The 27,860-nt window shown below is 36.0% G+C and overlaps 1 protein-coding gene across 2 annotated transcripts; it reads left to right on the forward strand.

Annotated features, from left to right (window-relative positions):
* Positions 1 to 27,860, forward strand: PLSCR5 (phospholipid scramblase family member 5). 2 transcript variants are annotated; one of them, XM_074369887.1, is made up of 9 exons: positions 1 to 359; positions 5,175 to 5,245; positions 9,959 to 10,119; positions 14,509 to 14,551; positions 15,610 to 15,830; positions 18,757 to 18,918; positions 20,547 to 20,708; positions 23,363 to 23,445; positions 23,533 to 27,860. In XM_074369887.1, the coding sequence occupies exons 2-8, from the start codon at positions 5,233 to 5,235 to the stop codon at positions 23,399 to 23,401; spliced, it is 801 nt and encodes a 266-aa protein (XP_074225988.1). In that variant the 5' UTR covers positions 1 to 359; positions 5,175 to 5,232; the 3' UTR covers positions 23,402 to 23,445; positions 23,533 to 27,860. The 2 variants fall into 2 exon arrangements, with proteins under 2 accessions (XP_074225988.1, XP_074225995.1); XM_074369894.1 differs by lacking the exon at positions 1 to 359 and having other exon boundaries at positions 5,076 to 5,245.

The raw sequence follows: 27,860 nt of genomic DNA on the forward strand, positions 1-27,860 counted from the left end.
GTGTAATGTTTAATATATATTTGTTATAATAATTATCTGAATTTCTTGGGAACTTTGCTCTTGACGGGGGATTCCAAGCTTGGGGAAGCTTATTTTTGAGGCTGGAAATGCAAAGGAAGCGTGCTGCAGAAAACAATTGGTGTAGTCTAGCTGGCACCAGGTTGCAGCTGCACTCGCCTGCCTGCCGTGCCTGATATGGCTGCTGTCAATGAAGGCAATTGTATGCAGAGCACTGCTGGGCTGTCAGCTGCGGCTCCCGAAGGGCTGGTTGCAGTATTTTGGTGATGTCTGAAGATGCAGGCAGATGTTGGGAGAACAAAGCAACCACACTGAGTAAGGCACCAGAACCACGGCACAAGGTAAGCATATTTAAAATAAATGATAGAAATAAAGAGATTTTCAAAATGGTAAAGCCGTTCTTGGTGTGGAGCATTGGGATTTCTGAAGCTTTTTAATGTTTTCTTAATTCTCCCTGTCAATCTACTTAGTAGCTCCAATCTCCTCCCTCCCCCTCTCTCTCCTTCTCTCTCTCTCTCTCCTTCCACTCCTCTCTCTCTCAGAGACACACACATACACCCTGAAGAACATCGAAATAAATAATTGTTGATATGTCATATGTCTGTAGCGTACAGTTTTCTGCTTGGAATGCCAGTCTCTTTTTCTAGTAACATGGCCTGGAATAAGCCACAACCTCTCAGAATATTTCCTCTATTTTTAGACTCTTTAAAGGGAAAATGCCTTTATGAACTGCCAAAGTTTGCATTATGTATAGCAGATCAGGCAAACGCCAGAAGACAAAGTACAATAAAGACAGATGACTTCAAAGACCACCATTCAACTTAACTTCATCCTACCTGGAGAAAATGTAGAAGGCTGAAAATTAAAAAAAGAACTTCTACATACAAATTAAACTTTTGCTTCTGCCTTGGGCTTTACAATCTACTGATTACGGAATACCTTTTGTCCCGTGGAGTCTGTGCACAGGACTCTAAATTAGGAGTCTTTTTTGTGTCATATCTCAGTGAGTGGGGACCCCTCAAGATATATTTGCTCCAGAACCAGCTTTTTTCAGTTTCACAGATTCTTCTCTGTATCTAGAATTCTTTTCTATGTTTTTTTCTAGTCATTTAAATCAATATCTTTTTAAGTAGGCAGAAAGAGAGAGGGTAAGAAATCTCTTATTAATAGTTAAGAAGCATGATCCAATATACTATTCTTTCGTATTTAAGAAAAAATATCTTAATAGCTATTATTTTTCTGTTTTAAAGTAACAGGAAAGGAAACTTAGACATGTAGATGTGGAACAAAGAATTGCTCATTTGAATGATGCATTACTGACTTTGATTAGCTTTCCTTTACAGAGAGAGGATGAGTTACATCATCTGATTTTCAGAAGGTGGGAACTGACCCTTACTTTTAAAAATACTGAAGGACTCTTGCATCCCTGTGTTGTGATACTCCACTGAAGTCCTCATTCCCCAAGAGAGGAGGCCATAGCATTACATCTCAATAAGCTGTCTACTGATACGCACATAGTAAACAGTTGATAAATGTCTACTGAAGAATGAATGAAGCACTGCACGTAAAGGGTGGGTTTGAATAAGATAGTAAAGAAATACACTTTGACAGGAAGTCTGCAAAGTGTGGATAATGGCTGTTGAAACTGGAGTTGCCCGTTCCCAGGGAAGAAACATCCAAGTTTGCATTAAGGAGTTGGATATTTTACATTTAGCAATGTAGTTGCAAATCAAATAACTCTGGAAAAGATTTATTTAATCATGATAGTCTCCCCCTATTTGCTTTATTTCATTTGTTTATTTACACCCTGCTCTGTTCCACAGTAAATTTCAGTATGGGAATTTATAAACCCAGGGATAAGATTTATGCATAGAAATGCACACCTTAAGTGCTGCAAGACTGTTAAAAGCGGATTCACATTTTAGCAGATCATACGGTGAGCCTCACTGAATGAAAGAAGTTATTTTTACCACTAAATTGTAGTCCATTTACATATGATTCCCCACCTGTAGTGGTTACTTTTATGACCAGCTATTCATAAATTTGCTGTTAATTATTCTTGTATGATATGGCATGATAGAAACAGCTGAAAACATAAATACACACAATGGTGTTTACATTTCTCAGATTATAATGTCATTAAGACCTCTAGATGCTGCCTTCTCATAAATTAATATTAAGTCCCCTAGTTAATTCCCCACTATGCTGACCAAGCTACTGTTGGACAGGATATGTGGAAATGGGACCCCTTATCCCTTACTGCTGGGAATGTGAATTGGCACAAGCACATTGGAGATCAACTTGGTGATACCAAGATAAAGACCTCCCTATCCCATTAGCCAGCATTTTTACTCCTGGATATATACCTTCAAAAGGACTGTTACACCTGTGCATACGAACCATTGTCTTCCACAATGGAAACACCAAATGTCCATTAAAATGGCAATGGGCAAAAATTGTATTCAATATACTCATAAAATGTAATCACATGCAGTGGCTGAAAACAATGTAATTTTATACATTATTGTCAATTTAAAAAAACCACAATATTAAATGCGTAAAACATGTTTTAGAATTATACCTAAAATAACATTTATATAAATCAAGAAAAACAAGTAATTCTCTCATATTCCATATATATGTATACTTAGTTATATATGTCCATATGTATATATTTATGCATGTATGCATATAATTTCTAGGGACACATTTTTTTACCTTTGTTTTTGTTTTTGTTTTGGTGGGGGGAGGTAATTAGGTTTGTTTATTTATTTATTTATTTTTAATGCAGGTGCTGGGGATTGAACCCAGGACCTCGTGCATACTAAGCACGTGCTCTGCCACTGAGCTATACCCTTCCCCTCCAGGGACACATATTTTCATAGTAAAACCAGAGGCAGAATAACCATTAAGCTAATGAAATATTCCTAAAGCCAGTACTCCCAGTCCTGGTCCTTGGTCCTGTCCCAGATCTGTAGGCTTACATCTTAATCCATTCTGCATTCTCTCCCCAAAGGATGTCATCCAGAGCACATTGCTGACTTTGTTCTGTTTTGGCTTATAACAGGTGGCATTTCTTTTCTCTCACTATCTAGGTTTAAATAAATTGACAGTCTCTCCCTTTGTACTGAGTAAGACAATTTTAGTGAGCCCTTTCAGCCATGAAAATTTAAGTCTAGTATCTAACAGCTAAAGAATTAAATGATAGGGAAGTTCTGAACAATGATGTAACATTGAATGGACAAATCTTCTGAAATAGCTGTGATACATCCTGTGCAAAGGCCACGGGCAGGGCATGATTGCACCAGATTATGATGCAATGTGTTTCCATTTCCTTTTGGCTGAAACTGAAGATAGGGGATATAGAAATTCTTCTTTCAAGGTGGAAGGAGGGGAGAACAAGGACAAGCAAGGCAGGGCATCCTAAGAAGATGAGCACACCCAAGCAGCAGAGCAGCAGGGCACAAGATCAGGAGAGAGAAGCTAGTGGGGAGTTTTGCTGGGAAGGGGCAGACCACTGATTCGAGGTTTTCTGATACTCACTTTCACATCTCATCTTTTGTACTGCAATCCCCACCGCTATCCTCAAGTCTTGGCTTATGTCTGCTGGACAGGCCTACCTTGTACTGTTTAATTTCATGGGATTCAGGGAGCAGAATAAAACACTGATGACAAAATAAATCTGATGCTGCTTGAAAAAGCCAAGGGCTTCATAGCACAGATACAAGAGGACAGTGTGACCATTTTGAGGACTGATAGTGGTCCTGGTGCTCCTCCAGAGGTGGCAAGTGTTAGGAGCAATGGAGTGAGGGCACCTGGAAGGCAGGACCGGAGGTGAGGCTAGCTTGTGGAGGGTGGGAGTCCTTGGTAACAGGCCACTTGAAACGTACCAGAGGTCCCTTAAGGAAGGTTTGTGAGCTTCTCCTTCATGCTTAATTCATTTAGATGTTTATATTTTGTTTCATAATTGGTGCTCTGTTGAAAAATCAAAATTAACTGGTCCATTAGGACCATAACTTAAAATACCATGGTTGATAGTGCTAATAACAACTTAGGTTCTTTGGATCAAAGGTTTTCCAAATGCCCATGACCAACATTAAGAAGTCTGTGAAACACAGAATTTAGATATAAACTACAAATATATTTAAACACCTTTTCTGCAAAATGGTAACAAATAACGGCAGCCCTTTTCAACCTTGAACGTTTCAAAACAACAACAAAAAGAAACATCTCTTTGCCAAATCAGAAGAACCCAAATTTTTGGCTGTCTACAACCTGTGAGCTGGCTTTACAATCTTTCATCATTATCCATGCCTCTTCACACCACTTAACTATTTTTGAAAGTAGACAGTGTTGCTGATAACCCAGTATATCCTTCAGGTTCAACTTTTGCAAATCATGCCACCCAGGGCAATTGACTTTGTGAGCAAAATCTCCACGGTCACTTGGTTAGCTGCATTTAGAAATATGCAGGTTACAGTGGTTTGGTTTGGTTTCTTTTTCCTCCTCAGTACACAATACAGTTAATTATTACCTGTATATTTTGTTTAAATTTGGGAGGTTATTGGAGGTTTGTATTTTCAAATGCTTCTGACTCATTAAATTCAACTAAAAATGAAAATAAAGATGTATTTGTTTGTAAATAGTGGGGAAAACATCCTCTTCTTGTTTGTTATGGGGAGAGAGAGTAGGGAGAAATCTTGAGAAAAAATAAGAATATGGATGTTCAAACATTTTCAAAATACAGAAAAACTTATTTAGAACTATCAGAAGCTTACATGTGATAGAATGTTTTGTCACAGACTCTGGTACAAGAGGGATCGAGAAATTAGAAAAAATAATAGAGTATTTCAGATATAGTCATGAATGAAAAAATATGTATTCCAAGTGATAATTTTTTAAACTTAAGTGGAAATAAGAGCCATAAAAATGAGTGTTGTATATTTTTCTTCCTGGTTGTTATTATTTTGAAATTCTTTCAGCCACCAAGTGGTATTAGGGTTTCTGAGTAGTGTTTACTTTTGATGATAGCTTCGTCTCCCCCTGTTGTTCAAAATGATGAAATACAGCCCTCTGGAAACAGCAAAGCACTCCCTTCCTCTAGACAGACACCTTCTGAAGTTTCCTGCATGCTGTATTTTCTCCCCTTGGTTCAGGAAGAAAAGCTTCTTCTTTTAACCCGACTGCCTTTGAAGAAGGGACTCAGACATCTTCATGGCCTCTAAAGGTAAGAGTGGATATAGGCAGCTAAAAAAATTTTGCTTTTATTATGGCTAAAAATACACAGTTGTAAGGATGTTCTAATCAGTGAGACTGATACTTTAGAACCTGTCACTTAGTGCTTTTGAACACTGGAATTTTTGAATTTTAACTCCAAGGAGCATGTTGTGTTAAATTTTAAAGAAAACCACTCTAGCTGATAGAATGTAAAAGTGAAGACTTGAAACAGTGAAGAAACGAACAATGTTTTCGTTACCATAAATATACACCTAGTGACTTAATAAGAAAAGCAGCATAGCAAAATTGAGAGTAGAAATATTTAATGTCAAACACAAAGACAAGTTGATATTTCAAGTTTAAAGGCATTTGAAGAAAACTTTTCACACGTAAGTTAAAATGTGTAAAAGTATAGCTCAGTATTTTTAAATTTCCCATTTGTTGTTTAAAATATGTGATACAGCCATTTATCATAGAGAATTCAACATTGTTATGGAGAAATTCTAGTAAATGTAACGGACTAGAAGTAAACACATCTGAACTAGCAAAAAATCTTTCAAAATTTCTTTGATGGTAAATTATATATAAAAAGCAAACAGAAACTAATTTAAGCGAGCAGATTAATTAAAGACTTTGCGAGGAGGAACTGGTAGGTTTTCCTCAAATGCCTAAAACTATGTAAATATCATCAGTGTTACTTTAAAGAACTTCTCAAAAGACTAGGGATGTGCTTGTTTTAAGATAATGGGTTGCAATCTCACTAAAAACACTTGTGAAATTATATAAAAATGAAATTATAATGTGTTTTCATTCCATTATCAGAAGAAACCATTAAACTCTAGGCTATAATGAAAAGTTTTAATGTGGAGAATTATGATTAGTATAATTGGTGGAAACCTTTTAACCTAATTGCAAATAGGATAATAGAGCCCACTGATTTAAAATATCCTGAATTAACTTAATGATGCATTCAAAGAAATGTGTATACTTATTTGTTTCCTTTATCAAACTCTGTTTTTTGGATGCTATTCAATTTGGAACAAAGGAAGCAATCTTTTCATTTTTTGTCAACATTTAATGTACCCCAGTCCCTGAGTATCATTGGGAGAGTGCAAACAAATTATAAAATATAGACATGAAACATCAGAATCATGAATTTTAATATATACGTGCTTCATTTCTCTGTCTGAAGACAGACAAACAAAATCTTGACAAGTCCTTTCTTTCATTTAAGATTGACACTAAGACTCAGTCCAAAACACTTCATCGCTTTCTAAGAGCCACAGCAACAACTGTGGCCTGTGAGGTAAAGAGTTGCAGAGTACGTGAAATATTTATAAGCTGGTTATACATTTTTAAAAGAGTAGATAGAAATTCAAAGGAGTTCCTTCTTCATCTGGTGGTCTGAGTCTTTGAAGAAACTTGTGACTAGAAAGCAATATTATGATCAAAATACGATTAATCTTCCAAAAAAGCTACGATGCTCAGTAATCACAAGGACTCAAGACAAAACTTAGAGGTAAAACTTCAGGTGGAAAACTAACACTCTTTCTGCAACCCACTCAAAATACTTAACAGATGAAGTGGGTAAAACATTTGTTAGAGACCCTTTTCTAAAAAAAAAAAAAGTAAAAAAAATGAAGTTTTCTTTGGAATTAGACATCCGGTTTGAGGGGCAAGTCAGGATATCATCATTTCCCGAAAATATTTTTGTGGAGTTTTATTCAAAGATATTTAAAGACATTATTTATAACATCATGATGCTCTCTGACCCATGAGTCTGCACTGGCATTTAGCGTTTTCCCAGGGAATGCAGGCTAACAACATTTTACATTTCGTAGGCAGTTCAGTAAGCATCACTACATCAGCCAGGAGACTGGAGGCCATTAGAACAGAAGTATTTGTGTGGTCTGGAAGTCCCCTGGTTTAGTATAAATAAACATAAATTGAAGAATGGGTTGGTCTCTTAAGTTTGAGAAAAACAAGAGTTTCTAGGATGATCTAAACTGAACAGGAGCTTCAGTTTAGAGCTTCAAAGGCAGTGCTGCTCCGATGTAAGCTGAAACCCCAGAAGAGAAATGATCTCAGCAGTCTCTGACTGAGCCTCTGCTCCCACTAAAGATAGTGGGCATGTTCTGCTCTCGGCCCTGGTGCATTAATGCTTCTGGACCTGCTGCGAAATCTAACAACCTAAAAACCTCAGTCAGGAATATAGAGCCATCCTCCAGAAACTCAACAACCTACCGGATGCATTTTGTCACAGCAAAATAGTTTACAAGATTAAACTGGAGTAGTTTGCTAATCTTTTTAACAATACAATTGACAATGAGAGAGAATCTAATGATCTTCTATCAGCTATTATCAGAAATTAATCCCTACCCATTATTTTTTAATCAAAGGATTACATGTGGACAGTTAAGTGCATAAAAGGCACCAAACTTAAGTTCTATGATTCTTAAAATCAGGATGCACTCATGTAACCACCATGAAGATCAAGACACAGAACATTTCTGGTACCTCACAATGTTCCCTTTTTGATCAATAGCCATGCACCTCCACTCCCAAGATGAACGCCTACTATTTCATCATTATGAACTAGTTTTCCCTAGATCACAATTTGCCTTTGTTTCTCTGAAAGTCAACGACAGCAGTGGTTTTGGCACTAATGCCAAAGAAAGGATGTCTGTTGCCTTGTATTATTTTCCAGTTATTGCCCTAGTGGGCATTAGCTCCTCTCCTAAATCTGACATGGTGATACATAGTCTTCCTCTCAGTTTACCGCTTGGGGTCTCATTCTCAAGAGCAAGAGGAGTTCTAAAGCCTATACCCTTTATGTCTGCCTAGATCTGAGAGAAGCTCAGGATGGGGGCCTTTGGGGAAGCAAACTGTTGTATTATCATCGGTATAGAGCTCTGTGTTAGTGGAGCCAAATGACAAGTTTGCTTCCATGTGGCCCTACCCCTAAAGCATGTCCAAATTCTAAACATCTCAGACCAGTATCATCTTGGGGATCCATCTCCGTCTATTCCTACATCCTTCTGGTTAAATAAGCAAACAGATCATCTGGCAATTAGTGTCCCTCATTAACACCACACGTACACACGACCTTACTGAGCCTATCATTGCTAGAAATAGTCTATGTCAGTGTCCAAAGGCCCACCCCTTGGATGCCTATGTTTCTTCGCCAGTTGTTTTTTTTAAAGTCCTCTTCACGTGCTTATCCAGGCTATCCTTGAATTCTCTTAATGAAGGGAAACTTATAATTTCCAAAAGAAATTCAGTCCTTTCTTCAAATTTAATTTTAGAGGTTTAAAAGATTCATAAGAATACCACCCACCCCCACCACCCACCTACCCCCCCTCCACACACACATTGTGTGGACTTGGTGACAGTGCTAAAGAGAGACCATTCTAATCTATTGTGAATTATATAGATGTCACTCCAGTTTTAATATACATACAGTGAGTCCCTATCCAAATCTTTGTGCAGCTGTTATAAATTTCTTCCTTATATTAATCCAGAACCAGTTTCCTTGTCCCTCCCATTTTTATGTCTTTAAAATAGTCAAGTTACCTGTCTTCATTACAGTCCCTCTACTATTTGAAAACACCTGTCAGGAACCTTGCTCCACCCCTACACTCAATCTAAAACAGCAAAGTGTAAACCAAATGAATGCACATATATGAACTCTTATAATTTGGCTTAATAAAGATGAGAAGTGAAAACAGTGATAGTCTTTTAAAAATATGCATATTGGTATCTAATGAGGGAGATAGCCAAATAGCAGTCATGTGAAAAAAGAAACAGGAAAAATAATAGTAGAAAAGCCGTAAAGTATATTTTTAACAAAGAAGACTTTCGCATGCACCACACATCAGAGCTTATGCATAATAATAAAGTTGTAATGTTGAATGAGCTACAAAGGATTTCATACTGTCAAAATTTTGAGGGTGCTTCTATACCAAATACTGAGAAATCAAAGTTAAATTAGATATTACACTGCTCTTAAGAAACTAATAAATTAGTTATAAGAATCTTATAGTATATATAGAATTAAACCATTAGTTCTCAAAGGATATATCGTCAGACCAGCAGCATTAGTTTACCTGGGAACTTATTAGAAATGCAAATTCTCTAGCCCCACCCCCACCGCAACCACTGAGCCAGCCAGTCTGGAGTGGGCCCAGCCTGTGCGTTTTAACAAGCCCTCTAGGTGGTTCTGGTGCAGGCTAAAGTTAAGAACCACTGAATTAAACATAGCCTTAGCAGCATGATTGATAAAAAGAGAGAAAATCTCCTTGGAAATATAAGGCACCTTCATAATACTTGAGGAAGGGAGGAAAAGCTTGAAAGTCATACTTATGATTCAGAACCGATTTCTAAGGCTCTCCTTTTATGAGTGGAGAATGTCTAGTTTCTTTTACCATCACTTTTCCTTTTGTGGTTTATAATCTTCCAGCTCTTTGAATAGAAGTTTAACTTGCCTTCAAAAAAATGTATCTTTTTAAAATCATGTATTTTGCCCAAGTTACCCAACTTTTTCTCACAACCACCTCTGGTAGTCTTCCACATTCCTCTTCCTTGCTCTGAAGGAAAGGGCACTAAAGGGAAAGGCAGCAGCAGACATCCTACCGTCGGAATTAAGAAGTAACAAAGATTATAAGACAAACTAAATAAAATGGCCTAACTTTAAATATGGGCTGGGATTTTCATTCTGTTGCAGATGCACAGAACCAGAGAAGAGGTCTGCCCAGTTTTCTTCCCGGAGCTCCAGACCCAGACCATGGCGTTCATGTCTCACCGTCCAATTCAGGGAACTTAGTGTGGCAGCCGGGTCTCCCTCCACCAGGCAGTCTCCCTCCTGGTCTGGAATATTTAAGCCAGGTGACTTTCTCTATTTCTATGAACTGTTTCCCCTTAAAATGAATACAACTGTGGTTTCTTGCCTTTTGATCAAGATTGAAGAACTTCAACAAATAACTTACTGAGGTCAGAAAAGCATTATAAATCATGAAATTCTAAAATGTGTATTTTACTTATTTCCATTGATTGAGAAGAAGCTTATGTGTTCCTATATGACCATTTCTATTTGCCTTATTTATTCGACAGAGTGAGGAGACTAAACCTTTTTGATTGAGCTGTTTAGCACATGCATCCCTCTTCTGCTCATTGCTCAAGGTGTCAGCAAATTTATCCTGGAGGAATTGTCTAAAATGTCTAGTCACCTACAGCTATTAAAGAATATTTATTGAGTACCTGCTACAATCAAGGTATATAAATGGCATAAAACCTAGTCCTTCTCACCCAAACATTCTGCAACCTCACAGGCAAAGACAAAAAATGTTGACAAAAAGTGCGAGGCTGGGTATGAGAGCCAGATGAGCACACAGTTTTAATTTGTGCAGGTGTACAGAGTAGAGCAAGGTTGTTAAGGATCAAAGTACTCAGGAGAGACTTCTGCAATGAGTACAGTTCATCATCGTCAGCTGAATCTCAAAATGTGGTTGGAAATCCAAGAGAAAGCCAGTTATCAAGGTAGCATTATTGTCTCCTTATACTGTTGCATCTCCGGGCCAATTTGCTCAGAAGATAGTTATTATTATTAGATCCAGCCACTGTTCGGTTCCTTAGAGGGTAAGCAATGATTCAAGCCTTATAATAAATAATCAAGAAATATCATCATCTGAATTCTAGGGCACATAAAAAGCAACCGATAGTTACGTACATTCTTGTTGCTTTTGTATTTATCCTACAAAAGATTAGAAACACACTTACACTAATATTGAGATGTCAGCACATCTGCTGCAATTTTCAGCTTGTTTGGCATTCTTTCAAACTATAAAGTCTATCTCCTTTATCAAAATCAAATCTCTGTGTTAATTCCCTGAAGGTACAAGAGATTTTGGTTATGCCTGATAGGGTTTAAGCTGCATGCAGCATATGTTCCTGGGAAAATGTTTATAATTGCAGATGCCGTCTCCAGAAACCCACTGGCAGACAAATGTACTTTAGAGACTGGAGAGCTCAGGGAGATATGTAAAAGAGCTGGAAAAGCTAACCTACCATCTTCCATCTGCAGAAAGGATCAGCTGTAATAGCTGACTAGAGTTGATTAACTGCTGCAAGCTGTTTGGGACTGTTGTCAGACAAGGTTTTGCCAAGTATAAAAGTGATATACCAGTGCCAGAGGGCTGAGGTTTGATAACCACATATGGTCATCACATATTCTTCTTCCATCCATGAATGATGACACACCCGGAGCCAGATGCTTGACACAAATACATGTTTTTCACATTCGGTAGATAGAGATATGAACCCATTGGCTTCCGTTCTAAAATGAAGTCAATTTTCCAAAAATATACCTTTGGTAATCTTTTTTTTTTTTCAGGAAACAAAAATATGCCACAAAATTGGTAACTATTTTACTTCAAAGGGAGACAATTTACAATCTTCATACTAACAGAACACTTACTTGCTTTAAAGTGGTGCATACAGAACAGGATGAATGAGCCTTTTGAAGTTTAATTCTACTTGTTTGTAAGAAACATATATAAAGAATTCTGTGTGCTAACTTTTATCTAAAATCCCACAAGATTAAATAAAATTATGAGCATGTGAAAATAGTATATGCTTCAATATACAAACACAAAACTATTCAATAAATATCCTTCTAAATTAAAAAAACAATGTAAAATTTTTTTGAATTATTCTCTTTTAATCAAGACTATCCAATGACTATTGAAAATTGTGTTCCCATTAACAATTTGAAAATAAACCCCTAGGTGAGGGGAGGGAGGTGTTTGTGTATACATATATATACATACACATATGTATATGTGTATACATATATGTTGTTCATGTAGGTTAAGCCTAAGAATAAAACCAATACATTCTCTTTCCAGATTGGATTAACATATTCATAATAGTCAATAACATTTTATCTCATAAGCATCAAAGGATAACGATTATAACTTAGTCACCTATAGGGGAGAGTTTTGAGTTAAAATCTACAAAGACACATGTAAAGACCTCATTTATTTTTAAGTACTTATATTAAATGGAATCACTGACACTTGTAAACCTGATAAATTATATATAAGAATTGATTCTTGGCTACATATTCAAGGCTGTCATTAGGTGTCCATTCTACAGCTTTCGTACTTGAGGAGGGCTTCAGTTGCCCTAATGCTCAAATACATGATGCAGTCTATTTAAAGTTTGCAAAAATTCCTAGTCCATCAATTAATAGCAAAAGATGAAAAGGGCTCTTTTGGACCATGGTTTAGAAGTGACCCAGGGGGACTCAAAGGAAATTACAAAAATAACCAAAAACAAGACCCTCAAATCCAGGAGGTTTTCCCACACAGAGAGAGCAAATCAAATGTTATTACAGAGGATGGGTGAGTTTGAGAGTAAATAGGGAGGCAAGGTACTCAAAGTCCCATAGTATCACTTAAGAATTGTTTCTCCCAGGTCCTAAGGTTACTTTAGTGATGCTGGTACAGCAGAGCAGAAAGCATGTCAAAGTCGGTGGCATCCCTGCCTGGGTCAAATCCCAGCCTAACCATTTACAGGCTCTGTGATCTTAAGCAAACTTCTTTCTCTCTCTGGGATTGTCTCCTCACACACTAAATGTAATGATACCTAACTCTCTGAGTGTGTGTGAGGATTAAATCAGACACCGTCAAAATACCTAGCACAGTGACTACCTCAGTAAACAGCCTCTATTGTTAGATATTAGAAAGGTACAATTTCTCTTTTCAACTAATAGTCTCTAAATTTCAAGATGGAATCTTGATCCATGATACAAATATTCAAAGTTCCTCAACTGAAACCTGAGTTTCGCCCCCGTATTTCTTCTCCATCCCTAAGTTACTCCCACATGGATCCATGGCTAAAAATCGTGGAAGTCCTTATTGAAGCTTACTACTCCTCTTTTCTCTTGACTCTCCATTTTCCTCAAAAGAGGAGAACAGAGCTAACAACACTACACTACAAAAGACCAATTCTAACTTTTTTTAAAAAGCCTTTGTCATGGTTGTTAAAATATGTTTTAGAATATCTTAAATCGTAAATTACTTTTGAAAAAAAATTTTTTTTGTGAATCTTAAAAAGGAGGCCACATGCACAGTTTTATCAATAATGACTTATATAGAAGAAATGATACCATGAAGAAATAATATAAATGAAGGAAATAAGGTAACCATATTTTCAGGGTTTGTGATGCTTAACCAATACCAAATATTGGTAATGACTACTTCCCTTTACCAGTTACCAGTGAATTTATTATTTGTGAAGGGAGAATAAAGTGAAGAAAATTTTAAGGCAAAACAGAAAATGAAGCATTAAAAAAGACAATAATCAGCACTGTGTTCAGTGTTCATGATTTCATCTTAGTGAATCTTTAAGAACTAAATATCAAAACTAAAATCTACACAAACAAAATTCATTCTAAGAACATATTTTAAATAGTCCCTTTAAAAGACAATTTGTATTCTATACTTTTTTAATATAGTCATTTCTCAACTGTCTGTGGATACTTTATCTCTGTAAATTGATTTTATTTCTAATTACACAGGTAAATTTTAATACATCATGCATTTAGTGGCTTAACTCTTATTCTGCTTAAACTGGAATTTTGTTGGCATGAGCAGGGTTTCTGGGGGGTTTTGTTGTTGTTTTTTGTTTTGTTTGTTTTTTGCAGTCCAAAGGAAGGTGTGAAGGAGAAAAATTTAAAGTCTAGACTTTTTCAGATTTAACAAAGACAGCTCATCACCGTGAGCAGCGAGTTACTGCATGACATAGTGAAAGCGGAGCTAGGTAGGGCTGAGAGAAGCTAGGCATCAGATCATTGTTGTCTTTTGTTGTTACTGTTTCATTTCTTAAAAAGAGAGAGAGAGATCTAAAACCTTACAGGCATTCTTATTCAGAGATTGTTTTAAAATATCTGCAAAGATATTGTTTCCAAGAGCTGCTCTTTTATCGCATTACAACAGAAAAAACACAGAGCTAACCACAGTTTCTGTTCTTATTCTGGGCAATTCTGTCTTGAAATTTTCAGGGTTCTTGTACTTTTTAAAAATTTTTACTTGAATAAAAATCATATTATCTTCTTTTTCATTATAAAATGTGAGCAGTTTTCAATCATTCTTTAATAGAGAACATGGAAATCACCTAACTTCATGTAGTCTAGTAAACAGGTTAATAGCTGCAAAGGTTTTCAAAGAACTGTGATGTAACACCTTTTATTTCCTTTATGTCATCCTTTAACAGTTAGACCTGATAATTATACACCAGCAGGTGGAACTTCTTGGAAGTAAGTATATTATATTTTGTAATTATTAAAACTGTCAAAAACATTTTAAGTTGCAGAAGTTTCTCTACATCTAAATATTTTATAAACAATAAAGTTAAATGTTTAGGCTAAAATTGGATCAAAAAGAGGTCTCTTTTTTAAAATAAATATTGAATTATATATTTCAATATATACTTCAATATATTTAGTCTGATATAGATAAATCTAAAAGCATTAAACTTTCTAAGTCTTTGATGATATTGTCACTAGGAATCTAACATTATTTTTCAGTTTTAAGGTAATAAAAGATATTTGATCATTTCCATGGCTGCTAATAATTTAAATTTTCTTAATAATTTCAGACATAGAAGTCAAGGTTGAGACTAGCAAAAACTCATCAAAACAATTTACTGTTTTATCATATTGTCAGTGACTCATTAAATAGGCAAATCATTTAACAATACACACATTTACAATGATGACTAACTGAATTCAAATTATTCAAGAGTTTTTTATCCTTAATATTCTATGTTATTCCTAAGATATATCAAAATTGTAATAAATAGATAGCATGCATCTGTAAATATAGTACCAAATAGAGATTTTAGACAAAATCATTACTCTATGAGTTGTCCCAGTAAATTCCATAGATATGGCTATATTGATAGATTTAATATAATCAATAATATACTAAACCTATAATGTTAATTAAATATATAAGTGATATACATGATAGAACTATTATTTGAGTGTTAGATTCTAATTTGTAGCATTGCTTCCCTAATTAAAAAGTGTTACCACATGTTTCCAAGTAGGTCATACATCTGGAGTCAAAATTTATTAATTGCATAGCTTTGTTCTCAGAGTTTACCTTGATTTCTATGTCTAAATTCTCAAAATTTAGAGCATGGAAGTAGATTGATGTGAAGAAGATACCAAATACTTAGTAACTGATAAGTCACTCTGTTTTCTTTTAATAACACTGCCCATTTTACTCGTATAAAGATTTGATACTAAGCAGAAGTATTATTTTGATAATTGGTGGTTTTTAATTTTTTTTTCTTGTTTTCCTCCATTAGTGATACTTGGCACTGAGACCTGCAACAAATACGAGATTAAAAACAGCTTAGGACAAAGAATTTACTTTGCAGTGGAGGAAAGCATCTGCTTCAACCGTGCTTTCTGCTCTACGCTGCGCTCTTGCACACTGAAGATCACCGACAACTCAGGCCGAGAGGTCATCACAGTCAACAGGCCCTTGAGGTGTAACAGCTGCTGGTGCCCTTGCTACCTACAAGAGGTTAGTCATCGGCTCTGGGCATGCTTTTATTTCTACACGTTTGGAAAGTTCAGCAATTCTTTAATAAATGGCATTCATCTGGAGATATGGAGCAATTAACCTTTCAACTGGTTGAATTAATACATTGCTCCTTTAGGATCAGAACAGTTTAAGGAGTTGGTGATTCACTAAAATTTTTTCCTTTCCAACCAAAGACTAGAGTGGCTTCCGTGATGTTAATTGGTGAAGACAGCTCATGCCCTGTGTAAACAAGACACATCCTCCTGAATTTCTATTCTAGCCACATAATTGTATCTCTGAGTTCTACCACTAAGCAAATCTACCCTTTGTCTTCTCTTACTGAGGCAAAGTTCAGGAAGTGCTGAGTGATACTAAACTCTTCTAAGATATTCTCTGGATTGGATATTATTTTTGATAACAGAATCTCACATTCCCTTCACCATTTACGATAAACTTCAAGGCTTAGCAAAGACTATGTTATTGTTCTGGAGAGAATCATTTAATTATTTTATTTTAATATATAATGGATTTTCATCACTGTTTAATATGATAACTTTCATTGACAAAATGCAGTTAAGTTGATATGGGGCGTTTACTTTGATGTCACTGATATCATGGCACCTCTATGAGTTAGAACAGGTTTTACTGTTCGCATTTTTCAGCTGAGGAAACTGGGGCTTAGAGAGCAGTGGTGACTTACCTATGATCACACATCTAGGAATGATCATACATGGGACTTGATCCAGGCGTCCTTATTCAAGCCCAAGTTTCTCTGTTGAGGACTTATGTATAAATATTCTACTTAGCACAATGGGAAATAAATATTAATATGGAAGGAGATTAATTAGGGAAGTTGCTAACAGTATATACTGAAGCTAGTTTTTCAACTATTTATAGGCACTTCCCTGGCTAAGTGACAGGATGGCTAAGGTACTCACATATGGAGCCCAAGAATTTTCTTCCTCCTCCTGAGGATACCCAAGATCTAATATGCCTCAAGAGACTATAATCAGTATAGTCCAGAATATATGCCCCTTTGAAAATTTCTGATAATTGACGTTTTATTTCAAGGTAGCCCAGTGTCATATAAATTAAATATAAGAGGTATCCTAACACTGACTAGTATTTTTTAATTTGGTCAAAATCAAATCAATTACCTTAAAAGTGATCCCAGAACAAATCCATATAATTCTAAGCAGTCTGGTTGAAACCACCTTTGTCTATCCAAGGATACTACGGACATGCACATAAGACTATGAACTTTATTAAATAAGAAAAGACTACAGGAGATCAGATGATGGAGAACTGGTTTGATTTAAAAGCAAACATTTTTTATTATTTTCACCCACCTCTAGGTTATTTTATAAAGTATTTGATTTGGCTACACAAATATTTTGACATACAATATGATGGACAATAAAGGAATTGGGGATGCTTAACATCCTAAATTATCTGAGAAGTGCAAATCAAAACTATAATGAGATAACACCTCACACTGGTCAGAATGGCCATCATTAAAAAGTTCACAAACAATGAATGCTGGAGAGGGTATGGAGAAAGGGGAACCCTCCTATACTGATGGTGGAAATGTAGTTTAGTGCAGTCACTGTGGAAAACAATACGGAGATTTCTTAAAAAACTAAAAATAGAGTTACTTTATGATACAGAAATCCCACTCCTGGGCATATATTCAGAGAAAACTCCAATTCAGAAAGATATATGCACCCCAATGTTCATAGCAGCACTATTTACAATAGCTAAGATATGGAAGAAAACTAGATGTCCATTGACAGATGATTGGATAAAGAAGTAGTGGTATATATATATATATATATATATATATATATATAAAATGAAATACTACTCAGCCATAAAAAGAGTGAAATAATGCCATTTGCAGCAACATGGATGGACCTAGCAATTATCATACTAAGTGAAGTAAGTTAGAAGGAGAAAGACACATGTATTATATGATACTACTTACTGGGGAATCTAAAAAAATGATACAAATGAACTTATTTACAAAACAGAAACAGACTCACAGAAGTAGAAAACAAAATTATGGTTACCAAAGGGTAAAGAGGTGGGGAGGGATAAATTAGGAGTTTTGGATTAGCAGATACAAACTACTATATATAAAATAGATAAACAACAAGTTCCTACTGTATAGCACAGGGAACTATGTTCAATATCCTAAAATAACCTATAATGAAAAAGTATATATGTATATCAGAACCAATATGCTGTACACCAGAAGCTAACACAACATTGTAAATCAACCGTACTTCAAATAAAAAAAAAAGAAATTAGGGGAATGAAGGGTAATGGGGCAAAATACTGAACTCAGGCCTGGAAATGCAATTGTTACTCTTTAACACTTTGGACGAAGTGAAACAGAAATCAAATTGGTGTGTAATGACTGTAACTCTGCAAGAAGCATTTGTTTTTTATTGAACACAGAAAGGCTAGAAGTTGACAATCTGAAGAGAAAAAAAATCATGAATGCTTAATAATTGGTAAGTGAGGATTAAAATTAGATATGTGTTTCAACAACAACAGAAAGGGAGTGGATATGAAGTACCTTATAGGAAATAGCTTCAATGCTCAACCAGCTATTGTACTTGGAACAAAAATGGCAAAGCTAGTGTCCCAGAATCAGAAGACAGCTCTGGGATAAGTTCTCCTTAGGAAAGTAAGATCAAAGACGTGGACTTTTAGCACACAATACTGAACTTGTATCGATACAGTGCATATCTTTGTTTCTATAAATCATGAAAAAACCAGAACGTAGAAGCAGATATTTAGTCTATTTTGTAGAGTACAAAAATAATTTCATAATAGTATCCTGTTTAGAATTTGACACTATAGTAAAATTAAAATACAATAACCTTAGAAAATCTTACTTTATTATTATCTCTTCTTACAGTTAGAAATCCAAGCCCCTCCTGGTACTATAGTTGGTTATGTTGCACAGAAGTGGGACCCCTTTCTGCCTAAATTCACAATTCAAAATGCAAACAAAGAAGATATTTTGAAAATTGTTGGTCCTTGTGCGACATGTGGCTGTTTTGGCGATGTGGATTTTGAGGTATGATTGACAAAACAAAGGAAGTTTTCACTTAGGTCCTGATTTTTTGCAACATAATTCAATTTTTTTAAAGTTCAAATCATAATATATGTCTGAAATAAATTTAGAAAATAATATACTTGTGAAATAATGTAGTAAGTCCATATTGTACCTGGCAATAATAACTCATAATTCCAGCAATACTAAGTCCAAAAATTTTTTTAAAACATACCACAAAAATTTGATTGATGTGGCATTACAGTTCTTATGGCATAAAGCAAATACATATAGTTTAGAATCATCTAAATTACATCTTTCCTGTATCCCTGTTGGGAACATATCCCAGTTCTGGTATCATGTCAGGAGCACACTACATCAAAATATCACCAATTTAAAATCCATGTTCATAAGATTTGCTAACTTCACTTTGTGAAACAATCTATTCTCGTATAAAACATATTTGTGTAAATTGGATGTTTAAAAACAAAAACTACTTCCAAATTCAATGTGTAAGAATATGAACTATCTTTAAAAACTTTTCCTAGAAATATGTCTTAGACAGAGGAGACAGTCTAATTTCACATGTATATTTCTTCTTCATTTATTCACTCCATTCATTCATGCCTATCCTACCTAGGACCTTCAGTCTGCAGGACTTCAGGGAACACTATTCATCTAGAATACAATGTGCATTTAGCAAATGAGCTGTCCTAACTCCAGCCCACTCGAAAGAGACTTGGCATGGCTTTCCTAAGAATAAAAGATAAAAATATGTCCTGTGATTGAAGAGAACTTGAGTTTTAGTATTCATGGTATAGGGATGTCCTAAATAATTTCTCTATTTTCTATTTTCTACCTCCATACAGAAAGTGAAAGTTTATAATGAATCACTTTCAACCTTTTGAATGGGAAACAGGGCAAGCAAATGAGTAGTTGATAAAGTTTAATTGTAGACTCCTTCTAGCTGAACTAGACTTTTCATGTCAGATTAGTCTGAATTCCCCATGCGATACATTAGCCCAGAGGATTTTTAAGTGAAAAATAGAACTTAGGGTTAGTTATAAAGGAATGACCTAGTAAACGTCTGAGTGTAATAGAAAAATGAGATTAAGCAATGACTGGTGATATTTAAACGTGTTAATAATTATAAACTCAGCAATAAAAATTTATATCTAGAAATTAATTTCTTTTAAAAATTCTTCCTAAAATCTTTCTCAAAAATACTCTTTTTTTCTTTTCTTTCTTTCTTTCTTTTTTTTAAATGAAGAATTCTGGTTTAAAATCTGGACTTCAGGTAAAGGAATTACTAACATGGTTAGACCATATAATTGAGACTATGCACCTGCTGCCATCTTGTGGTAGCTTCGCCTTAATTATTTATTGTTATTAAATTCTCAATCTGCATAAAAAAGAAAAAAAAAGGAATTATGATGGATTCAAAAAAAATGTCAGAAAAGCAAAACTCCTAAAGAGTAAACTGGGAAGTTAAATCTTCACAACTATGCTTATATGAAGGATTGAATAACACCGAATTATCATTTAAAGATGATGAATAAAATAATTCCTATCTCTCATGAAGTAAACATACAAAGTAAGTAAAACCTTCAGTTTCACCTTCAAATTAACAACGTCTTATATTCTCTTTAAAGGTGAAAACTATTAACGAAAAGCTTACAATTGGAAAGATTTCAAAGTACTGGTCGGGCTTTGTAAATGACGTTTTCACCAATGCTGACAACTTCGGAATTCACGTTCCTGCAGATCTAGATGTCACAGTCAAAGCATCGATGATTGGTGCCTGTTTTCTCTTTGTAAGTATGGTCTTAAGGAATATAGGTGGTTTATTTCCTTCCTTTTCAGTTGTTAATTAGCCAATCCCATTTTACACATCGTTTACCCTAAGAGTGAGTTTTATGCACAGAATGCTAGTTTGGGACTACCAATCTTCAGAAGCCAGAATGTAGGAGCCTGCATTTCTTTTGGCAGCCCTCCTCCAGTGGTTCCCCACCCACTCTTTCTCAAGGATTGATACCCCATCCACATCCTAACTCACCATTTCTCAAAACCTGAATTACTCTTCTCTTTCAATTTTTAGACTTTTGGCTTATTTTCACTTCCACTGAAAAAATATGTAAACATCAAAGCCACATTATTTATCCTGGGTCAAGTTTAGGACGGTTTCATTGCTTACCAATGCATTAGGTGATACTCAGAATGAGAAAAGAGCAGTTTTCTTGTCTTTTCAATATATACATAGATACTTGAGTCCACAGGGATGAGTTAATACGTATTAGTTTCCATTATTAAAAGATATGTGAACAAAAAATACTGCAAACCATATCAGTAAACGAAGAATGCTGAAGCCATCAAGTCATCAGCGGCTGCCGCCACCCCCCAGTGAAGACAAGCCTGCAGCCCAGACTCTGCAGCCACTCACAATGGTGCACCCTGAGGGGACTCAGAATAAGAAAGGACAGGATACTGGCCCTAGATAGCTAGGTGCTTATCAAAGGAATGAATTCAATGAGCCCAAATGTTTGCTCCCTCCCATACATAGAAAAGCACTAAATTCATTAACTTGAGATGTCTGGTTTTCTTCAGTTAACAAGTAATCTTTTAATGCTCCAACTACCTGGTCTTTGTTGTAAAATTCCTGTGTATCCTAGCTCCTCCCCTACCTCTTTGGAGCAGTTTCTCGGAACAATCATCCCAGCTTAAGTCCTCCCGCCAGATAAAACGTAACTCTCAACTTCCAGGCTGTGCATTTATTTCAGTCGACAGATATCATGTCTTTGTCCTTTCTTTCCAACTTACGGTTTCACTAAAAACATTTTCTTCTAGATTGGTTGTAGAAGTCAAATCATACCTGTGCCAAATCTTGGCCTGCTTTTCTCTGTTTCTGACTTTCCCTCTAATATCTCCCTCATTGCTTACCGTTTTCAGTGCTCTCACCAAAATTCACGGAATTTTAAAATAAACCTACATTCCTCCTCTCATATTTTGTTACTCTTCCGGGTTTTAGGATCCTAAATCTTACGGTTATATTCATAAGTGCTGCTGTGGGGGAAAAGAAGTGGCTCTATTCACTATTCTCTTCTAAAGATCCTTGGGAATTATATTAACTAAAAATAATCCCCTAGTGATACCACTGATGAATACTTAGAGTTTAATTAACAATATATTTTGGTACTTTTTTCCCCAGAAGCTTTAGAGAAGTTATTTTAACTTACTGGTTCCCTCTCACTGGTAGAGGTAGAATTAATTTATGTAGAGTGCTAGGTCTTTGTCCTGTCTAAGCAGTCACCCTCCATTCCCATTTTCATCTACAAATCCAACCTGTCCAGGCAATCTTGCCAGCCACCTAATACTTCTTCAATTCCCCATTCTCCTTATGTGCCTGATGGGGCTTTTCACCTGCCACTTCCTGCTCACCTTTTCTATTTTTGGACCATTCTGCATTTCAGCATCAAACATGTAGGCTCTCTCAAATGCAAGCATGCACACACACACAAACATGCCCTTTTCTCAAAACCTTAACTTGGCCTTTCTGGTTAAGCCCCTTACTTAATTTTATATTTTAAAAAATGATCTTTAACCTGCCCTACTGACCTATTTATGTAATACGCTGATGGCAAAAATGGACACTGTCAACAATTTCCTATGACTATCAATTGAAGAAGCCCTGATGTAGATAACATCCCAATCATCCAAAAAGATAACTTTTTAACTCCAGTGTCTGAGGGAGAAACACACTCACTGAGACTATCAGACGGCTCCTATCCTTTTTTTCCCTCCCTGTTTACCATATTATTATAAAATATTTGCACTTTTCTTTGCCAATATAGCTTTTAGGACAATTTCTCACCAAGAATCATGTTTTCATTTTTAAATGCTGTCTCCATTTTATTACCGTGTGGTGAGAGATCTTCAGAAAGCCACTGGCATGAGGATATTCCCTGAACTAAATCACAAAATTCACAAGTATAACAAAATTTTTGGTCTCTTCTTGTCTGAGTTCACCATTGAACAACGCACAGCTCTGACCCCTCCCCCACAAGTTCCCTCTGGTAGAGTTTTCAGTACCTCCTCAGATGACTGCCTGGTTACTGACCACAAAGTCCAAAACGATATGTCTAACTCTTGCTCAAAGGTCAGTGTCTATTACAACTTCCCACGCTGACCCAGACTACTCCGTAATTGAATTCTAAAACATCTTGATCACCCCATATTTTGACTGATACCATGCTGATTCAGATGAGGCTTCCGAGTTACTTGCACTCTGAAAATTAGACATGTGTCACGAAGCTCGAACTTTATGATTTTTCTCCTACTGATAAATCACATGTTCCTGGAGCACCACTGGGAAACAAAATTGCCTTATGTAATCAAAGCTTACATGTGAGACTCTTGATCTTAATTGTTGCCTCTTTGTAAATTCACTCATATCCCACTTATTTATTTGTAGGATTTTATGTTCTTTGAACATTCACTGGCTGGATTATAACAAGCAAGATGACAAAAACAATAAAATATGCAGAACATATTTCAGTAAGTAAAAGACAAGTTTAAATGATCTCTTTCCCTTTGAAGATGTCCATATTTGACGCTGTCTAATTCTTTTTCATTTTCTTCTAGAAATCCCTTGGGCTCTGGATTTCATTTCTGAATGGTCTGAGTATTAGATTTTTTTTTTTTGGTAACAAAATGTTAATTATTATATTTATTAAAGCATAATGTAATGAAGCAATTATCTGGTTGTGAATGCATGATAGTTAAAGACGCAATGACTGGCCCCAGCACAGTGTTGCTTTGAGAGATGAGCATTCTTTCTTTTTATCCTTTGAAGTTATTGCATAGTAAGCATGAAAGATGAGAGCTAAGGCTTGCAGCATCATTGATGAAAATTCAATGTTTAGAAAGCACTTTGAAGTTTTTCTGTTACTAGGGCTGCTTGCTGATCAAAAGGACTGGACTTCTAAAGTATTTTTTTCATAGTCTTTTTTACTGTTTATTAATCTTATTACAGTGAGACGTTTTTACGTTATACTGGAAAAGTTAAAAGTTGGGTAAATAATATGTTTAAAAATGAGACGCAAGATAGACGAAATCAATTTGTTCTAGTGGCAAAAGGCATGCTTACCTTCTATAAGGAAGCTAATATTTACAAATCAAAGCATGCTTTAAATGCATACCTGTGCTAGAGATTTAAATAAGCATATTAATAGACTTCTAAGTTGGTAAAAGCAGTGGATAGAGTAGAAACTTTATCTATTTGCAGAAAAAGTTCATTCCAAAAAGGATCTAAGGCTCTGAAAAAATGGACAACTCCCAGGACTTAAAAACAAGCAAACAAAAACAAACAAACCTTAATACATGAGGCAAATGCAGAAGTCAGGAAACTGCCAATTCACTTAATTAATGCCTTCCATCCTAATGTTTTCAGAGTCGTCCAGATTATTACATCTAGTTATCCGCACATTCCCCAAGTCCATAAAAGAGGAAAATTTCTTTTTGTGAATAACAATAATCCCTCTCCTCTTTTCAAAATGAGGAAACAAATTTGTTTTAAGCAAAGCACCATGTAGGCTCTACTTTAGAATTACACAAATACTACCCAAATCTCCATCCACAAATAAGGTGTTTAAAGAATCTCCAGATAATCGCCCACTTATTAAAGGGAATGTGTTCCAAGCCTCTGTCACTTAGTTCTTTGGAATTAGGAATTTATCATCTGGAAATAATCTTGTATGTGGTAGTTAAGTTCCTCAGATAGCCCACATCAGTTTGGTTCTGGGTTCTGGATTAAGGGTTTTGACTGGGTAAGATGAAGGGAAAAGAGTCTTTCCTCTATTTTCTGGTTCAGTTTCCTTTAGCATTCTTCATCCTTACTTGACACCTTTCTGAATGCCTTTCTGGAAGGGAACAGAAGTCCTATGTGCTGTGATAGACGTCACCCTGAGCCTGGCTCTGCCGTGTGCTAGCCGTGCATCCATAAACCGAGCATGGAGTCTTTCTGAACCTCCTCAGGCTTCCAGTATGTTACCTTGCAGAGCTTTGTGATGCTTTAGGGGAGTGAAGCTTTTCCTCTATTTCCTCTTTATCTTACTTTATCTTACTAACGTGTGTGTGATTTATGGTCATTTACAACCAGCTAAAGGAAATGGCAGTTTTTAAGCTGATGCTTATTAACCAATAAAATGGGGAGAATAGCTAACATTTTCTGCAGGCTTATTACAAGCTAGACATTAGGCTTGCTATGAATTCTTGGTGGGAGAGCAAAATGAAATGAAAATAAAGAAGAATCAGGCAGTATGTTGAAGACTGCCTGGCAACCCATCCTTCCCCCTCCCCACCCTGTACTCCATGTCCCAAATTTTCTCCCTAAAGATGATCCTGCTTTCATAGCTTCTTCTTGTCCTTTACTTTGATTTCTAAAACGAAAGATTTTTTTGTAATTGCTGTCACAGCAGCAGCAGTTGAAACTTTCACAGTGGGGTAAAGATGAGAGAAAGAAAACACCATTTGTAAATACAGTCTTCTAATGACAAACTTTTGGATTTAGGAAACAAAATTCAAATAGCCTAAAACAAAAGAAAAGAGCTACTTGATACCTACATCTCATGGAGACTTCCCAAGTATGAAAATCCTTCTGAGAACATGGCACTCATTTTAAAGTTGGCTGTATTAACTAAAGACCTGCTATGGTATTTGCTCCTGCATTGGCACATACGACAAATTAGAACCCATCCTTTCTCCCCTTCTTCATGAAAGGTGAAACTTATCTTTAAATGTCTTCCATGCACCACCTTTACTACCAAACATGAGCCCATGAAAGACTAGCAAGACTCTTGCTACTCAGTGAACATTTTAATGAAAAGAATGCAGGTCTAGAATGAGATGGGTCCTCTACGCATCAATCACTGCCTTTCCTTGGCCCACTGTGTTCTCAGAACAGAGGTTCCAACTCTGTTTCCTCTGAAATATATTGGCAAAGTCTTGACAAGATGCAAATGCCTCTCTTTCTTTCTTTCTTTCCTTCTTTCTTTCATTATTTTAACAAATACATATTTACTCTTAATATGCCAAAAAATAGAGTCGCCCCCCCACCTCTTATGGAGCTTACAGTTTAGTTAAAGAGACAGCTACTGATCCAATAATGACACAAGCAAAACTTAGATTTCACAGATGAGAAGTGTTTACAGAAGGTAGACAAGGTCTTAAGTAAGGTAGGGGTATGTGGCTTGGTCAGGGAGTGAGAGAATGATGGTGGATTTAATATGTGAAGAATAATTCAGAGCAGAAGGAAGAATATTTTAGGCTGAGGTACTAACATTTACAAAAGTATCTCTGATGGAGGAAGAGGGAGACATGACAATCTCAAGTGACTTCAAGAAGGCCAATGACTAAAGTTCAGACAATGAAGAAGAATGTGGTACAAGATGAGGATGAATGGGGTCTGTAGGCCATGGTAAAGATTTTACACTCTGTCCTATTAGCAAAGCATCTGATATAATGTTGTAAGGATAGAGTTGACTGATGAAAGATTAGATTGGTGAGAGGGCTGGAGAGGATGCTCGTGGACCAATTAGTGTTCCTAAAGTAGTTTAGGTGACAGCGAATGGTAGCTTGGATTAATGTGGCACTCATAAAAGGAGAGAAGTGGGCAGATTCAAGATACTCTTAGGAGGTAAAATCACCATTACTTGATGCTGGGTTGAAAATGGAGATTCAAAGGAGAAAGGGCATGTCTGGCCTACACCATTTAGTGACAGACAAACTATGAGAAGGGGATCTGGTTTAGGGGATCTGGTTTGGTGGTAAAAAAAGAACATGGATTCAGTTTTAAGCACATTAAACTTGTATTGCCTTTAAGTTTTCCAAAAGGGCATGTCAAATGGGCAGATGGGCATGTTTTCATCTAGTGAGTTTATGAAAAATATAATATGGATCCACAGAGATTTGAATAATCTCTGGTTTACTTCAAAGATGTCCATAACAAATATTTTTAAACATGCATGGACAATGAATTCATTCATTAATCTAAATAATATTTTATGGAATTCCTTCTATGCACTAGGCACTCTATCAGGCAGTGGAGATGTTATGCTAAGTGACCATATTGTAAAGATGCCTTCAACAAATATTTGTGAAGTTCATACTATGTGCTAGGTACCTATGTCAGCAATAAGTTGCAGCAGTGACCAAAGCAACAAGGTACCTGCCCTCGTAGAGCTTACATCCTAATACAGATAAATAAACCCACAGATAACAAAAATATCAGGTAAGCAAAGGTGATCACAAATACTGATAAAGATTCTATCATTTACTACCTAAAACAACTGAATATATTGCTTGCTCAGGCAAGGGAGAGCTGAGCTTGTAAGACACAGTTTAAAAGAAAAGAAGAGAACTTATTAGGGTTTTGGAAAAGTGTAGAGTTTGGAAGTTGGAGTGTGGACTTTAGCTATGGAAACATGTTTACTAGAGTAAGACTGTGCTGACTGGCTGACTGTCAGAAATCTATCTGTTCACTGGATGGAAGCCGTTGCTGATTATCTGATTTTCAGGGGTCGATTGCATGGGATGTAGCTGATTTTCTCTCAGAAGAGTGTGCAGTTTGTAATCAATCACTGACTGACGACAGTCTGATACAGGCACACCTCATTTATTGCACTTCACTTTATCACACTTCAGAGATACTGCACTTTTTACAAATTGAAGTTACGTGGCCACCCTGCATGGAGTCAGTCTACAACAGCATTTCCAACAGCATTTGCTCAACTCATTCTCTGTGTCACATTTTGGTAATTCTTGTAATAGTCCAAACATTTCATTATTATGATATTTGTTGTGGTGACCTGTGATCAGTGTTGATGTTACCATTATACTTGTTTTGGGGGCACTATGAACAAGGCCTTTATAAGGAGGTGAATTTAATTGATAAATACTGTTTGTGCTCTGAC

This window comes from Camelus bactrianus, chromosome 1, assembly GCF_048773025.1.
Source record: "Camelus bactrianus isolate YW-2024 breed Bactrian camel chromosome 1, ASM4877302v1, whole genome shotgun sequence".
Taxonomy (NCBI): domain Eukaryota; kingdom Metazoa; phylum Chordata; class Mammalia; order Artiodactyla; family Camelidae; genus Camelus; species Camelus bactrianus.

What these genes read in the sequence shown, in the direction of transcription:
- PLSCR5 (XM_074369887.1), top strand. An exon ending in GCAGGTGGAACTTCTTGGAA is followed by an intron (nt 14,552 to 15,609) that starts GTAAGTATATTA and finishes TTCCTCCATTAG; the next exon opens with TGATACTTGGCACTGAGACC. An exon ending in TTGGCGATGTGGATTTTGAG is followed by an intron (nt 18,919 to 20,546) that starts GTATGATTGACA and finishes TTCTCTTTAAAG; the next exon opens with GTGAAAACTATTAACGAAAA.